At 54.9% G+C, this 15,607-nt stretch overlaps 7 protein-coding genes across 7 annotated transcripts; 3 read left to right on the top strand and 4 right to left on the bottom strand.

Annotated features, from left to right (window-relative positions):
* Positions 1–24: 24 nt before the first annotated feature.
* B0H18DRAFT_970171 (uncharacterized protein) lies at positions 25–1,159 on the bottom strand. Its single transcript, XM_048043681.1, has 3 exons — positions 762–1,159; positions 271–705; positions 25–211 (listed from the first exon to the last, which is right to left on the bottom strand). Exon 2 carries the CDS (start codon positions 701–703, stop codon positions 440–442), a length of 264 nt encoding a protein of 87 aa, XP_047900436.1. The 5' UTR covers positions 704–705; positions 762–1,159; the 3' UTR covers positions 25–211; positions 271–439.
* A 115-nt stretch (positions 1,160–1,274) lies between these two features.
* Positions 1,275–4,149, top strand: B0H18DRAFT_970167 (Sec1-like protein). The gene is made up of 9 exons (XM_048043680.1): positions 1,275–1,421; positions 1,473–1,726; positions 1,783–1,996; positions 2,058–2,286; positions 2,336–2,497; positions 2,559–2,853; positions 2,936–3,110; positions 3,168–3,485; positions 3,543–4,149. The coding sequence occupies exons 1-9, from the start codon at positions 1,398–1,400 to the stop codon at positions 3,984–3,986; spliced, it is 2,115 nt and encodes a 704-aa protein (XP_047900435.1). The 5' UTR covers positions 1,275–1,397; the 3' UTR covers positions 3,987–4,149.
* On the bottom strand, positions 4,150–5,518 carry B0H18DRAFT_970163 (inhibitor of apoptosis-promoting Bax1-domain-containing protein). Its single transcript, XM_048043679.1, has 5 exons — positions 5,224–5,518; positions 4,877–5,173; positions 4,521–4,819; positions 4,363–4,467; positions 4,150–4,312 (listed from the first exon to the last, which is right to left on the bottom strand). Exons 1-5 carry the CDS (start codon positions 5,392–5,394, stop codon positions 4,264–4,266), a joined length of 921 nt encoding a protein of 306 aa, XP_047900434.1. The 5' UTR covers positions 5,395–5,518; the 3' UTR covers positions 4,150–4,263.
* A 121-nt stretch (positions 5,519–5,639) lies between these two features.
* B0H18DRAFT_194554 (uncharacterized protein) lies at positions 5,640–6,553 on the top strand. Its single transcript, XM_048037051.1, has one exon. The coding sequence runs from the start codon at positions 5,877–5,879 to the stop codon at positions 6,396–6,398; it is 522 nt and encodes a 173-aa protein (XP_047900433.1). The 5' UTR covers positions 5,640–5,876; the 3' UTR covers positions 6,399–6,553.
* B0H18DRAFT_194553 (uncharacterized protein) lies at positions 6,554–7,886 on the bottom strand. Its single transcript, XM_048037050.1, has 6 exons — positions 7,814–7,886; positions 7,546–7,754; positions 7,405–7,490; positions 7,035–7,356; positions 6,648–6,982; positions 6,554–6,598 (listed from the first exon to the last, which is right to left on the bottom strand). The coding sequence occupies exons 2-5, from the start codon at positions 7,714–7,716 to the stop codon at positions 6,758–6,760; spliced, it is 804 nt and encodes a 267-aa protein (XP_047900432.1). The 5' UTR covers positions 7,717–7,754; positions 7,814–7,886; the 3' UTR covers positions 6,554–6,598; positions 6,648–6,757.
* Positions 7,887–8,082: 196 nt separating this feature from the next.
* B0H18DRAFT_970157 (WD40 repeat-like protein) lies at positions 8,083–10,515 on the bottom strand. The gene is made up of 10 exons (XM_048043678.1): positions 10,400–10,515; positions 9,882–10,331; positions 9,675–9,823; positions 9,574–9,623; positions 9,279–9,519; positions 9,087–9,213; positions 8,925–9,036; positions 8,652–8,873; positions 8,427–8,592; positions 8,083–8,378 (listed from the first exon to the last, which is right to left on the bottom strand). The coding sequence occupies exons 1-10, from the start codon at positions 10,476–10,478 to the stop codon at positions 8,220–8,222; spliced, it is 1,755 nt and encodes a 584-aa protein (XP_047900431.1). The 5' UTR covers positions 10,479–10,515; the 3' UTR covers positions 8,083–8,219.
* A 1,208-nt stretch (positions 10,516–11,723) lies between these two features.
* Positions 11,724–15,387, top strand: B0H18DRAFT_867577 (WD40 repeat-like protein; the record flags this gene model as incomplete). Its single annotated transcript, XM_048039871.1, has 13 exons — positions 11,724–12,131; positions 12,185–12,260; positions 12,315–12,344; positions 12,397–12,568; positions 12,621–12,639; positions 12,690–12,867; positions 12,920–13,055; positions 13,107–13,325; positions 13,383–13,779; positions 13,843–13,964; positions 14,379–14,632; positions 14,692–14,787; positions 14,843–15,387. 13 exons carry the CDS (start codon positions 11,724–11,726, stop codon positions 15,385–15,387), a joined length of 2,652 nt encoding a protein of 883 aa, XP_047900430.1.
* Between the last annotated feature and the right edge of the window lie 220 nt (positions 15,388–15,607).

Genomic DNA, 15,607 nt, shown 5'->3' with positions numbered 1-15,607 from the left:
GTTACGTCTATCGTCCCAAACGCGCGCGTCACTGTCCACCGCCATCTCCCAGCGACAGTCAGGCACTCATAAGTACTTACAGCGAGTCCGGTTCTCAGTTGCAACGGTTAGACCGCCCAATCCACCACTGGCAAAGATCTGGGCAGGCACATCACTGGTAGCGTGGAGCACTCTGGGAATGCAATGCGATAGACACGAGCGTCGACTGTGGTACGCTGCTCTATATACATACTGTCCGATAGGTTGGATTAAAGAGCGGATGTCACTAGGATTTGGTCGGTTGAACGAACGGGATAAATATGGGGAAACAAGCCCAGGCGTGTGTGAAGACGAACTAAGAGTACGCGTTAAACATCACAGAGATGAGAGGACAGGAAGACTTGCGCACCTATCTTACTAGCGTGTAACGCGTTCATGTTTCGTGTGCGGCATCAAATGGTCACTGAACGTCGCTGAACGACGCTGTGATAAAGAACTCTCCATCCTTCTGTACCAACACTTTGTGGCCAGTGACCCACGGAGCGGGCTCTTCAGTGAGGACAGGAGAGGGACACCGACGAAGAAGCTGAGCATGTCTCGACTTGACTTGGGAGACCTTGGGGTGCAGCAGAGGCTTGGACTCGCGCTCATGCGTCCACTTCTCCTTGGGAGTGGGCGGCCCTCCCTCAAACATCGCTCCCTGCTTGCTTTGCGCGCAACCCATGTCTGAGATAGGTGAGTGTTCAATCAGTCGCTCCAGAGACCTCGATAGGAGAGCATACCTTGCTTTGAAGCCCGAAGTCAAATGCACTAGCACACGGTTGGGGAGGATCAACCTCGAGTGGTTGGAGAGCTAGATCAGTGTCGGTGCCGACTTTTATGACACCAGCCAGCGAATCGGAGAAAGATGCTTGGCCTTCGCATCACCAGGGCTTCGAATTTGACAGCGTCGCGATGGGCTTGACAACAGGCTGCGCTGACGGAGGCGGTGGTGATTTAAACGACGGGCTATATTGATTGCACCTGTGATTGACAGGACCACTAGTGGGCATACGTAGATGCACCACAGTGTAGGGTCCGGACATAAAGAAGCCGTACAAAGGCACATTCCAACATTCTCTGGAAAGACGGCGGAACGTATGTCTATGTTTTGCTGTGGTCGAAGCAAGTATAAGTACGCGGCCAAGTTAGGTTGCGATTCGCGGTGACCACATTTAGGCGCCCATAATAACGCAGCCACGTGTCCGCGTTGTAGCATGGTGTACTCTGAAGTCTGACGCTATACTACATATTACCATCTTCATCCACTGCGCTTTGCTGCTTCCACATACATATTCACCGCTGCTTGCTACACTCGGACATTACAGGATCCCATTGGCGAGCTTCACATACGCGTTCGTGGTCGGCATTGAGCTCCCATGGCCAGTACCGCCGTGAAGCAGGTATGCTACTCTCCGTGGAGACTAAGCGTTCGTACTCATGAGAGGTTATAGCCGACGGCGACGGCGCCCACTCTGCAAGAGTCGCAGACCAATGCTCTCCTCACTCTGCTAAATCTCAACAATGCGGTGGAACCACCAAGTAACCCTCTCGCAAACCCGCCGAAGCATGCATCGTCAACCAAGACGCCTGTTCAGGCCGGTCCCCCCGTATGGAAAGTTCTCGTTCTGGATCAGCACACCAAGGATGTCCTTGCAACAGTGCTGCGCGTCCAGGACCTGCGAGATGTCGGAGTGACGCTTCATGTGTGCGTTTGCCCGCGTAAGATGCGACAGGAGACATACGGACTTACATGACCTGCAGACAGTTGCATTCCAACCGGCCGCCACTACCAGACGTGCCGGCCGTGTACTTCGTATCCCCGACATTGACCAACATCCGGCGCATGGCGCAAGACCTGGAGAAGGGCCTATACGAGTCGTTTCATCTGAACTTTGTGGAGCCGTTGCCCAGAGCACTACTTGAAGAGCTTGCTGCAGCGGTGGCGCGGGATGGTACAGGAGAGCTCGTAGAGCAGGTACGTCCGTTCATCATTATTCACGTTGCCTCCAGTAACGATAGCACCGAATGGAACGCAGGTTCTTGACCAATACCTCTCGTTCATCGCCCCTTCACCCTCGCTATTCTCACTCCTTCCGCCTCCGACGGCCGCGTCTGCCTCTGAACCCAACACTCCGCAGCAATCCGGCTCTTCGCAAGCCCATTCGACATATACCCTCCTCAATTCCCCGTCATCAAGCGAACAGCAGATCGAAGAAGAGATAGAACGTATAGCGAGTGGATTGTTCAGCGTCGTAGCGACCATGGGTACGTACGACCCTTCATCCTCCGGCCATTCTGCCTCATTTCGGTGAAGGCCATGTCCCAATCATACGATGCCCAAGGGGAAACGCTGCGGAGATGATTGCAAAGAAACTCGAGACAAAAATCCGGGATGCCATCCTGTCCGCAGCGCGCTCGCACACCACCTCACTATTCACGCAAGATACGACGGGGCTATCAAATTTGCAGCGACCTCGTAAGCGCATTACACTGCCTCTGTTATGTTTTCGGTAATGACACCGCTGGTCGCCGTCCAGTGCTACTTATCCTCGACAGGAACGTGGATCTCGTCCCCATGATGTCGCATGGGTGGACGTATCAAGCGCTTGCCTCAGATTGCCTCGAGATGAAGCTTAACCGCGTTGTCGTCTCACAGCCACAGAAGCGTTCATACGACCTCGACTCGAAGGACTTCTTTTGGGCGAAGAACGCGGCGAACCCATTCCCACAAGTCGCGGAGGACATCGACACGGAGCTGAATCGGTACAAGCAGGACGCGGCGGAAATTACACGATCTACGGGCGTCAGCGATGTCAGCGACATCGCACAGATGTAGGTCTGCTTTCTTGCGCTGCCGCGTTTGCTCCTCGCTGCATGATTGTGATGTTCGACGTTGATGTGCGGACATCGGCAGGGATCTGTCGGCCAACGCCACCCACTTGAAGACGGCCATTACCGCTCTACCTGAACTCACGGCACGCAAGGCAGTGTTGGATACGCATATGAACATCGCCACGGCGCTGTTGGAGGAGATCAAGAAGCGTGGACTTGATGAGCTGTTCAGCACAGAAGAAGCCATCAATAAGCAGGTAAGCGTGAATAGCCCCGTAGCCGTATTCACTAATTGATGTTGTCCTGCGCTGTAGACCGTCCAAACGGTTCTGGAAACCCTGCGGCATCCGAAGGATAGTGCCAACCCGACACCCCTCGACAAGCTCCGACTCGTACTCGTGTTCTACCTCTCCTGCCCCGACAACGCCATCTCCAAGACTGATATTGCCGAGCTTGAGAAGGAGCTGAAGGCCGCAGGGGCAGACGTGGCCGCGTTCGAGTATGTCAGACGGACACGAGAGATCTCACGGATGACTGTGCCGAGCGCAATGGGCGGAACCTCTACGCCCAACGTTGCGGGCAACACGCCCGGCGGCGAGCTCTTCAGGGGTTTCGGCGCCCTGAGCAGCAGGGTCAGTCTGACATCGGACATGGCATGACGGGCGCTGACAAACGGACTTGTATTGCAGCTCACAGACAGGCTGAAGGATGGCGGCCTGGAGAACCTAATCTCCGGCGTGAAGAACTTCCTGCCGGCGAACAAGCTCCTGCCAGTGACGCGTCTGGCAGAGGCACTGATGGAGTCGTCCGCCGCGTCCAACCAGTCACTGCAGGAGACAGACGAGTACCTCTTCCTCGATCCGCGCGCCCCTCGCAACGCTGCTGGACTCGGCCTGTCTGGCGTGAATGCCCCGGTGGGTGCTGCTACGACCGGCGGACGAGCGAAGCGGATGGCTTTCACAGATGGGACTGTGTTCGTCGTTGGCGGCGCTGGGTACGTCGAGTATGGCAACCTCGAGGAGTGGGCGAAGCGGATGGGAAAGAGGGTCACGTACGGTGGTACGGAAATTTTGGATCCCGGAGGATTCGTACAGGTATTGGAGGGTTTGGGAAAGTCGGGAGCACAGGGTTGAGGCTTTGAAGTCTGGACGCTACACTATTGACTCAAATAGCATTCTTGGTTCTGCAGGGGCTCGGATGATGCAACTGACTGGTATATGTTTAACCGCAGCTCATCTCTCTGTGCTGTCCAAACCTTCCGCTCAACAAAGGCGAGCCTGGCGAGCACATATACCGTGGACTGTGGTCAACTCGATGATCGGGCTATTAATTACTGACAAGTAGATGATACATTAACAACGTATTGATACAGCCATTCAAAGTATCGTACTGGAGGTAGCAGCCATGAGCTTACTTCTTCCTGCTCTGCTGCATCGTCAGGATCTGGACAATGCGAATGCTACAATACGGTAAGTCAGAGCAATATAACGTGCAACGCATGAGACTCACAAGATGTTGATCAGGTCTAGCTCAAGACTGATTGCTTCGCGCATTGGGTCGCGCGTCATGGCACCGGTCTCAGCCACGCGAGCATGCTGGAGGATCTTTTGCGTACTATGGACAAAGACGGTCAGTACAAGCTTGCGCTACAGGAGACTTTGACCTACTCGAAGAGAATGAAACCACTGAACACCGCAAGGCCTCCGTAGAGCGAGATAGCCTCAGAGATCGCCAAACCGCGCATGCCGAGAGGAAGGGCCATAGGGGCGAGTGAGCTCAGCGCCACAACGGTGACACCCGCAAGCAGCGGGCCGCCCATGTAGAGGTACTTGTCGTTGGTGGCAGTCGCACCTACGTACGATAAGGCACCGAACACGCCGGCCGTGTACAAAGCCGCGCGAGAGAGAATGGCAGGGCTCAGGAAGAACAGCGGGCTAAGCGTTGCCGCTTGACAAGCATTGAAACCCTATACAATTGCAGTTAGTATCCGTGAAGGTCGTCCTCAGTGGTTATCAGCACGCACAAGCCAGAATGCGTGCTTCAAGACCTTGTTCTCCGGAGATGTGTATATGGTCCCCATCATAGTACCAATGCTTCCGACCAGACTGACACCGAGGACAACCCACGGGTTGGTGGCCATGAGGCGGAACGCGAAGCCTGACCTGAAGAGCGAACGGGCGGCGACAGCGGTCACCGCAAGACCGCCTCCGGCATACATGAAGCTCTCATGCAGGTAGGACTGCTCCGCCGAGGAGAGCCCATCTCTTGTCTCCCTGTTGAAGAAGACATTCACTGCAACGATGGTCCCTGCAACGGTCGCCTGCGGGCATATTCAGTCTGCTGTGATTCCCGCATAAACAGAGGACTTACGGCTGTGATGCCATAGCGCTTCCATGCCTCCTGTTGGGTAGGCCGGGTAACCACAGGAGCAGAGTCGGTCAGGAAAGTGCGCGACTGCCTGACGAAGAAAGCCGAAGGAAGGGTCGACCGCTTGTGTACTGCGGCCAGTACGTTGGGTCTTGCATTGCTGAAGGATCGCATGCCGCGGCCTGAGGGTGCCGCGCGGCCTGGAAGACTAGGGGGTTTGTGAGAGGTCGCAACGAAGAGACGAAGCTTGCTCGAAACATGACGGGCAAGGGCAAGGTGGTGGGCGAGTGCAAGGGTGCTTTCTGCGGCCGAGGGACGAAAGCCTCGCCACGCATCCGTTCGGCGCCGCGCGTGACATCATTCGTAGACCGGCGGCATGAGAATCGAGGTGCGTTCGAAGGCGGCCAGATCCGGATCCGGTGGAAGAACCTCCCCGAGTTGGATGCGATATGTAGGGTCTCTCAACAGTGATTCACGATAGTATGCATTCAGCGCGTCCGCACACCTGCAAACGCAGGGTACACGCATAACAAGACATGTGGTCATCCACGACAGGTCGAAGTATGCTACAATATGGGGTAGAGCTACTAACACAACGGTTGTACAAAATTGGGTAGACAATAATAATCTCGAGCGGGAAACGAGTAAACGAGACCATGTACGAAGGCAGCCTGCCAGGCAAACATAGAGCAAGTCAACGACCAGTTCGGATTCATGTAGTGTTGCTTTCACCTCTGTTCCTCTTGCTTCCCTTGCGTGGTTTGCGGGACGAACTGCTCCGAGTCCTGGTAGTCTTCGTCGTTGAGCTTGTCGCAGTCACCGCCACCCTTGTTACCGCCGGATGGAGAGTACTCGGTGTCGTCAGCAGCCAGAGCGATAGGGGCCTTGTGAATTGTGTGCTGCAAGGACTTCCCCAGGAATTCCTGACGGCGTATCTTGATGTTCCTTCAGACCCGCCCGCGTTCGCCATCGTGGTCCTCGAGGGGCCGCTTGCTACGGCGCTCCATGGCACCCAAGCCATCGTCCAAGCCCCAGTCGCGGGCACCTTGATCGCCTACGTCGTCGTTGTAGAATTCGAGACCGGGTGTCTGCCGTTCTTTGCACGCCTTTCTGGGCCCAACGCGAGGCGAAGTTCGGCGGTGCTGAGTGCACACGCACGAAGCTGGGCGATGATGTGAGGGAGCGGATTTCGCACGTCCGGTTTTTCTTTCTCCGCGCGGTCAGTGGGAGTCAGTCTGTCAGCAGCTGCGTAGCGAGCGTTCCCGTAGTGCGCTTGTTTGGAAGATATACACCGAGTATTGATGACAGCTTCTGTCCACCTTCGCACGAAGGCGTCGAGCGAGTTGGCTTCAAGCCCTTCGTACCGGTCCTTCAACGGCTGTAAGACTTGATCAGTCACCACCTCGAATACTGAAATCAGTACTTACAATCCCCAGACCCTCAGCAACATAGCGCTGAGGAGTCCAGTCATTCATGACACCCTTTCTGACCAATGCGAGATCGGATGCACCGTTGACCAAGAAGATCTGGGCAGTCGTCATGCCAGCAACGATTTCATGCTTATATGCGTAGCCGCCAATGAGGATGTTCGGGTCATCAACGGGCCTTGGAATGCCCTGCAGTTGGTCGAATTTGTGGTCGAGGGAGTCGTACTGTGGGACTGCGTCTGCGGTGCGGCGGGTCTCGTCGATGTTGATGATGACCCAAGGAACCGGCGATAGGTAGTGTTTCCCTTCGAAATCTCGACAGCTTTTGCGTGGACCTGTAATACTAATATGTTGTCTTACCCAAGCAGCAATGCTAATCAGACATACCTTCTTCATGGCATCTGAAAAGGTCTGTGTGAAGCACGACTCCACCCGCAAAACAACAATCTGTGATCCTACAAGCACGCTATCAGTCGGGGAACCCTCCAACGGCGGCTCATACTGAAGGGTCCCCATGGTTCCCGGGATGGGGGTTCCCTTATCTCCGATTTCGTACTCATTGTTGTCGATCCAGAAGTCTTGAGAGTCAGTCAAAAGCCACTTCTTGACCCCGACCTTCATCTCTTTCGCCACAGCTTTGCCTCCAGCCTGATGTATTGGTGTTGTGCCTCTCATGGTTAGTGTACGCTTGTCTTCGTCATAGGCAAACCTTCAATCCTGAATTAGTATACACTGGGACATTTCATTGCTGACGTACGAGATGTAATTCAGGATCTTCAAGCTGTGTTCCCTGAGATGTGTTTTTATATCAACCCAATCTTCAGGGGAGAAGTCGCGGATGATCTGGAACATGAGGGATGCTCAACATGCTTCACGAAGCACAATTCGAGGTACTTACACGCTGCTCGCACCCAACAAACGGGAAGTCGATATTCTTCGCCCACTCTCCGAACAGTCTGAGGATATGCAGCGGCAAGCCCCACTCGAGCTCGAGATGCTTCAACAACTCCTCTTCCACTTCTTCGGCTGATGGTTCATGCATTTTCGCGTCGCTAGAAACAGCAGACATGGCCCCGACACTGGCTTGTGCTGTGGTTGGGCAAGAATCTGTGCACAGTTTTACATTCACCCAGCACTCGTGAGATGGGACAGTGAGGCAGACTTACTGCTGACACCGAAAGAGTCTTGCCCCTAATTGTCGGCGGCGAGGGGTCTGAGTCTGTGCTGAGTGAAGGAACAATCGTCCCAACTTGAATCCGCATCGCGGCTGCTGACTCAGCATCCCGACTCCCTTGTCAGACTCAGCCCTAATACTTAAATATGCCGGGGCAGACCAGGGTAGATCCAAACTACTAACATCTGCAACGGAGACTAGGACGAGAGATGTACCACCTCGGGTTGCAGACCATAAGAGCCGACAAGCATCAGAATCTCTCAACCGTTTCCACCACTTCTCCGCAGTAAATAGCAGAATAAATATTGCATGCAGGTATCGCAAGAATGCTGACTACAAGAGTGATACAGTATATGACGACGCGGTCCCGAACAGATGATCATACGTGCATAGTACAGTTATTGAAGGAGGGGTACCCGTGTAACGTCGACCACGCCGACTTGGTTCGACTCTAGGGCTAGCGCCATGCGGTTGATGTTTCCAGATTGCTGCCAGTCGATCTCGAAGATACCAGGTTTCTCTGAGCCGGCGTACCACGACCAGCGCTTCTGACGGGCCTGCAGGGATTGGTCAGCCTCGAGGGTTGCCCGTTCGTAGTATTTTACCTTGACATCGTAGACATGTAACCAGCCATCGGCGCCGCCGGTGGCAAAGAAGCGTGCGTCCGGACTGAACGCGAGTGCATAGACATGCCGTTTGTGATCCTGGAAGACGCGCAAGCATTCGCCGGTGACACTGTCCCACAAGCGAGATGTGCCGTCGAATGACGAGCTACCAGGCTTTCGCATCAACACCAGCTTTCCGATTACCAATGACTACTGGTGACTCACGATGCCAGAATTTCATGCTCGCCCTCCGAAACGACCGGAGACCACGCGATAGAGCTGACTGTATCCGAGTGGCCTCTCAGCACGACCACGTCGTCATTGGGTGGACGGTTGTACACGATATCCTCGATGTTCCATATCCGTGCGGTGCGATCGTCCGAACATGATGCAATTCTTGATCTTGTAGGACTGCATTTGATCTGGTTCACTTCCGTCGTATGGCCGCTGAACTATCCTGTCATGCCCTGTACATTTTTATACGACGAGAAGACGTACATGAATGTCTTTGGAGGTCTTGCATGAGCCAGGCTCATAATCTGGATTTTGCCGTCGGCGCCGCAACTTGCGAAGATATCATCGGTGAGCCAGTCGACATCTAGGCAACAGTCTGGGCTGGTTGGTGAGCGTCGGAGGGTCATGTAAGACAGATTCTGCTACCTTTATGACACTGGAACTGCTTATGCAGCTTCTTCTCGTGGATGTCCCAGACACATACTGTACCGTCCAAGCTCGCGGTTAGGAGCCAGCGACCAGACTTGGAGAAACGCGTAGCGAATATGGGTCCCTTCTCACCGCCCAATCCATCACATCAGTCTAGCGGCGTAACCAACAGCCTACCACGCAACCCACCTCATGTTGTGTATGTGAGAAGTACAGTTCGCCGCTCGTGGAGCAAACACGGAGAATAGCATCGTATGAACCGATCGCCAGTAGCGACCCGTCTTGCGTCCAGTCGAGTGAAGTAAGATCGCCTTGTTCGGATTGTGAGGGACATGACAGTGTCATCGGAGGACCAATCTTCGGCGGCACTGGTGAAGCCGGTGGCTTAGAATCAGGTACATTCCATAGATGTACAACAGTATCTCTTGATCTGGGTGCGTTAACAGGGCCTCGCTCAAAAGGCACACGAATCATAGCGACCTACCCCGATGCCAATGTGTTCTTTTTTGTAGGATTCCAAGCACACACGAAAACCTACCGCCAGACATGAGTGAAGGAAATAGCGATACCTGCAGAACTACGAACCTCAGTCTTATGGCCCTTCAACAAACTTACGACATTCGGAGGTGTGACGTCGTCCGCAGGGCCACATTGTCGTTTCGGTCTTGATGGTTTCTTCGATTCGGCGGGCGCGGAAGGCGCGGAAGATGTGGCATCGTTCTGGGCCTGTTGTGCTTGAACAATGCCGCAACGAATCAGACCACTGCCAATTGAGGGGATGGTTCACCTTACGCTCTACCGATGACTGTGCGATGCTATCAACTTGCATGTTGTCGTTTGGAGGGACAGTTCGAGCGCGTTTCTCTTTGGGCGCTTCATCGACGGAGGGTGTACTAGCTTTGCGTTTTGCTACAGAATCAGCTGTGCCGTTCATGCCGATCGCGCCGTTTATATGAGGCTGGACGGCGTGTTGGTCAACTTCGATAGCATGGTTGACCTGATCAGGATCATTCGGCCCAGCAGCATTGGGGTCGGCTGAGCAGGTGTGGCGCTCAAGCAGAGAGAATGGCCTTCTGCAGTTTGCGGTCAAGTTGCTGTCCTTCCAATGAGCCTCTACTTCGGCGTACAATAGCGCCTTGCTGAGAAGTTCTACAAGTTCACCGCGAGGTACGTGTTTACCAAGATTTGGGGAGGCGCTCATTTGAGCCTCTGCGCGAAGAACGAATGCACTGTGTTGGAAGCCTGCGCGCAGTGCCAGTGACGATTCACGTCAACAAGGTGACATACATAGGCTGCCTACTAGTACTCGCCTGAGTCCTCAAAGTACGCATGTATGAGGCAGTTGACGTCGTCTGCCGTGATTGTGATGGGAGGGACCATCCTCGCCATGGTTGGAGACCGGTAGAGAACGGAAGGGAGGATGAGGACAAGCGCATTGTCCGCCCGGGCCAGAGCCACAACCACCTCGATTCGATCACGTGCACGTGTACCTAGGCGCGTCGGGCACGGCGCCTCGGACGCGTTCAATCAATTTGCTCGCCAACATCCATCTTCCTCACTCTCTCGCGACTCGCGCAGACTGCAGACTGCTAAACCATGCTGAGCTGGCTCTATGTACAACTGTGTGCTCCCCGTCTTGGGCGTATTGCAAGGCTATACCCGCCGGCCTATAGAAACAATGCAGATCAACGCAATAACGTACGGTCGACACCCGGCTTTATCACTGGCCACGGTCGACCCAGTCGCGGATGTCGATCCCGAGCGTACCTTTGAGGTTCGCGAGACAAGTGTCATATAAATGCCATGCGGCCAAGGCTTACGGCCCAAGTCTCCACCCTAGTGCGATGTAGTATAAGTACTTCGAGTTGAGACTTCTGCAAGCACTGTACAGCTCCCTCAAACAGTCATGGCAATATTTTTCGCATCCATGCAATACCGGATCGACAGGTTCTCGGGCATGTGCATTATCGGTCGGAGTCAACTTTGCCCGGTAGGTTTTCATGGCTGCAGTCTCTGATGATCACGCGCGATCTCATACGACCCCCTTCTTCTGCATGGTATGTGCCGTTCGATGTCAGGATGTCTCAGGATGTTCGCACATCAAGTTCGAGTCGATGCTGGTTGACCGCGGTCAGCCCCAGCTTTGGAGGAGGATTTGAAGCTTGAGAGCGGTCAGGAGAATGGGCGCCTAAGGAGGCAGCTCTAAGCCGGCGATCGAGTGGGTGCGTCGTACCCGAGATACCTCCGGGCCGTCGCACGATCGCTCCAAGCTTGCTCAGCGCCGCCCGAGTCCCTCTCCCCACACAACGGCCCCTCACCATTCCCGTCTGCACATCTCGCGCGCATGGGGCCAGCAACGGATCTGGATGCCAGCATGGACCTTTATGACGGCGTTGAGGACGATGCGCTCGCGGGGCCTCACGCATATGTCGAAGTCGGCGATGGCCCGGACGATCCTGACTTCGAAATCGAAGAGGGTGAAGATGACGATGAAGACGAAGACGAGGAAGACGAGGACGAGGACGAAGATGGACCTGATGACGAGACAGACGTGGGAGTACTCCTAGATGGTGCGAGTACTGTTATCCCGTCGTTGTCCGTGCGTGCTGAAGGTAGTGTGCAGCCTTGATTAACATGCAGGAGGCTGAGGCGAGACAGCGTCAGACTGCAGGCGTTGCTTCTGCAAACAGCAGCCAACCCACCACAATCTCACTGGACGGCAATACCCTGGCGCAAGTCCAACGGCTCTTGGGCTTCCGCGGCATCACCGTGACTACTCAAGCTGAGGTAGAAGACGACGACGATGATGAGGAGGACGAGTATTTCAACCAACATGGCTATAGCGGCAAATGGGATCGCACGCAGGGTTGGTACCCGGAAGTCAAAGAGCCAAAGAAAGAAGGACTTCAACTCCTCATGGGTGGTGAGTTCGGCAGGCTAAAGCATCAGCTGAAGTCCCGGAAGAGGGACAACAATATTGCCAGGCTCGCACTCAATAGAGGGACACGGGTGCGGCCTACCTATAAGGAAGATCTCGCTGGTGTATGTGGCAGATATTACGCATTCGATGCCGATGCGAACTGAGCAGGATGTAGGATCTACTACCGAATTCCAGCGGCACGGCTGTAGCGCAGTATGCTGCCAATGCTTATGTCGGGCAATATTCCTCAGGTGAGCATTCAACATGCGCTTGTTATGTTGCGCTGGATTCATCATTATCGTCAGACTCTACGTTCTACTACACATGTGTCAGAGGTACGCCTCTTCCACTTGTGTACCAGAGGCGTGTTTGACGGGTCCCCCGCAGACTTTCGCCTGCATGTGTATGATACGACCGCGCCACTTGGCCAGCATAACGTGGAAGCAACACGAAATGAGCGGTATGGGCATACAACGTCGATGAAGGTCATCAAGACAATCCCGGCCAACCCTGGGCGTTGGACAATCACAGACTCTCATCTCAGTCCTGACAATCAAAGGTCAGTCTCCCCACGTAATTGGCTTGGAAAAGTCCTAACGGGCACGCCGTAGGATGATATATGCATCAATAGTGAGTATATCATGCAGCCGGCTTGGTGTCTGACTGACACTCGTTCACAGTCGAATACGGTATACATGACCACGACGTTAGACCCATCCCCAGTGCAGCATCCTATCCGATTTGGCGAGTCTACAGGCAATCAAGTGTGGGATTACGAGGACGATTTTGGTATATGGAGCTGCAAGTTCTCTGCTGACGGCAATGAGGTCATCGCAGGAGGTAGTAGCATGATTTTCGGTAGGCGTTGGTTTTCTCGTCGGGTGGAACTGTACCAACCTCCAGTTGACAGTCTATGACTTGGTGGCGGATCAACGCACAGTGAAGATCCAGGCACATGGAGACGATGTCAACAGCTGCTGCTGGGCCGATACAGCTTCAGGGAACGTCTTGGTCAGTGCGTCGGACGACACTTTCATTAAAGTCTGGTGCGTGCAGTCCTGGCCTCTATGAGTACCCGATGGCTCATCTTCATGCAGGGACCGGAGATCACTGGGTGCTTCGCCCAAGCCCTCAGGCGTGCTCATCGGCCATACCGAAGGTATCACTTACGTCTCAGCAAAAGGCGACGGCCGCTACGTCATCTCGAACGGCAAGGACCAAGTCCTACGATTATGGGACCTCCGCATGATGCGCACCAATAACGAATTCGAGCAGGCGCAGCGGAAACACTACGGCATTCCTCACTTCGACTACCGGTGGGTGTCCCCCCTCACACACTCCCTTGCCTCCCGAAGCTCACGCACTGCATCCAGCGGCGGCGCGTACCCCCGGCCCAAGTTCAAGGCGCACCCGCTCGACTGCAGCGTCATGCAGTACACGGGTCACGAGGTCCTCCGCACGCTCATCCGCTGCCACTTCAGCCCCGCGGAGACGACCGGCCAGCAGTACATCTACTCGGGGAGCTCCGACGGGCAGATTCACATATGGTCGTTGGACGGCCGGGTTGTGCAGGTGCTCGATCGCTCACAGACACTTCCGATGGGCATCGATCCGTCGGGGCCTGACCCGTCCAGTCTGGATGCGACGCACAAGGCCAAAGTCTGTGTTCGGGACGTCAGCTGGCATTCTGAACAGCCGGTGCTAATGAGCGCGGGGTGGCTGGGTACACGCTGGAGCCATAGGGAGGGCAGCACGATCGTCCGACATGAGGTGAGTCTCAACCGGATTGCAATTTCGAAGAACTACCCACTCATTCACGTGTGCGTATCGCAGTGGAAGGGCCTGTCGAAGATGAACTATCGATTACAGGACTACGAGGAGAAGCGTCAGCAGGAGACGTCAGAACGTGCGGGACGCCCGCGAAATCCTAGTCGACGGCGACGGATGCCTGGTTCGTTCCGATCGGACGATTCTGACGACGGGTACCGGCCATGAGTACCGATGCGAAGCATATGAGACGTGCATACAGTGATCTTGCATTCAGCAGTGTGTACTGGACGTTGTACATGTACTTGTGTCCGGATTATTCACTGATGCCACGCGGAAGGCTGTCCTTGCGGCTTATTTGGCATATGCAAGCTTCCACGCGAGCCGTGCTTGCGTCCTCGACTTCATCTTTCACAGAAACTGCAGTATAGAATCGCACATTGCTCACGAGACCGCAATGTCGTTCTAAGTTACTCTCAATTTCGTCATCCGTGTGGACTACGATCGGAACTTCAGCGCAGCACCGGGCGCTCGGGCACTTCAGGTCCACTTATGAGGCCGAGGTGCTGTGCTGCGTGATCGAATTCAACTCTGGCACATAGCCCCTCTGCGGATTCACAGCAACTTGAAGGCCCCACCCATCTTGGCACCATGCAGCTCACACCGACCGAGGCACACTTCAACAGTGAACTGCCGATCGCAATGGATGCTGACTTGAATTTGTACGGATTTCCGCCTGGTTACTTTCTCATCCGGTCTGTGGTCACCGGTCGTCTGCTGGATGTGGAGATGGGATGGTCGGAAGACGGGACGCAGCTGATACTGTACACGGAGAACGAGACGTCGCTCGTGGATTGTGAGTTTGCATTGTAACTTCCGATCCCAGTGCCTCACAGAGCCCCCTGGTCAATATAGCCATGAGGGACCCTAGCGCGGACAACCAGGTCTTCTTCATCGATACTTCCGGAGTCCTGTGCTCAAGGAGTACTGGTCACGCCATTGACGTCGAAGGTACGATCTACATACGTATCTTCCTCGCCAACCATGCTTAACGGAGTGGTACCAGACGACCGTCTCGTTCTGCGCCATCGGCGCCCCGTCTTGCAGCCCTTCCCCAATAACTACTCTCACCCACTGCCTCGGTTCTCGTATGACCGCGAGACGAGGAACATCACCATCACCTTCGCGTCGGACCCCTCCTATCCCGCAGCAGGCTCCGAACGCAACAAGTGGGAAGCGTGGAGGGAGATGTCATTCCTGGTGACCGCTGTTCCCGCCCGCAAGCCTCGCGGGATCATCGACGATGCGTCCCAGCTGCTCACCAGCGCATTCTCCACACCGCTTTCTTTGTTCGGTGCTCTGAGGCCTCCATCCAGCGCCACGCCAGAGACAGTATTCTCCAGCGGCGAGATTGACCTGAGGGAGGACGAGATTCTCGAGCAGGAACGTTCGGAGGAGGGCGAGGTGGATGACTCGCTTGAACGGCGGCGCGAGGTGCGTGTGCTGGCACTTGCGAAGGAAGAGGTGGACGCGGCGAGCGCAAAGGCTAAGCTCAGGAGGCAGTGGGAGATTATCCCTCTGCGGGCCTCTAGAAAGAGTACGAGCTTCTGATCGAGATATCCTTCTGTATATTGGGTCGTGGTCTGTTTCTTGTACTGTAGTAGCCGACTTGTACCATACTGCTGGGTGTTACGCCGTCTCCGCGTCCTATTACCAGCCTTTTAATGGGAGAATGGTCGCGGTCACATGAGTAATTAGGATCACATGTGGACGCGTCGGGAGACCGAGTGAAGGCGGGCGGCTGAACGAAGACCAGCTCGATCCCAAGCAG

The sequence above is a fragment of the Fomitopsis serialis genome, assembly GCF_022376445.1.
Source record: "Fomitopsis serialis strain Sig1Antser10 chromosome Unknown B0H18scaffold_2, whole genome shotgun sequence".
Taxonomy (NCBI): domain Eukaryota; kingdom Fungi; phylum Basidiomycota; class Agaricomycetes; order Polyporales; family Fomitopsidaceae; genus Fomitopsis; species Fomitopsis serialis.
Note: the sequence above shows the minus strand (reverse complement) of the source record. Positions and strands in the feature narration are given on the sequence as shown.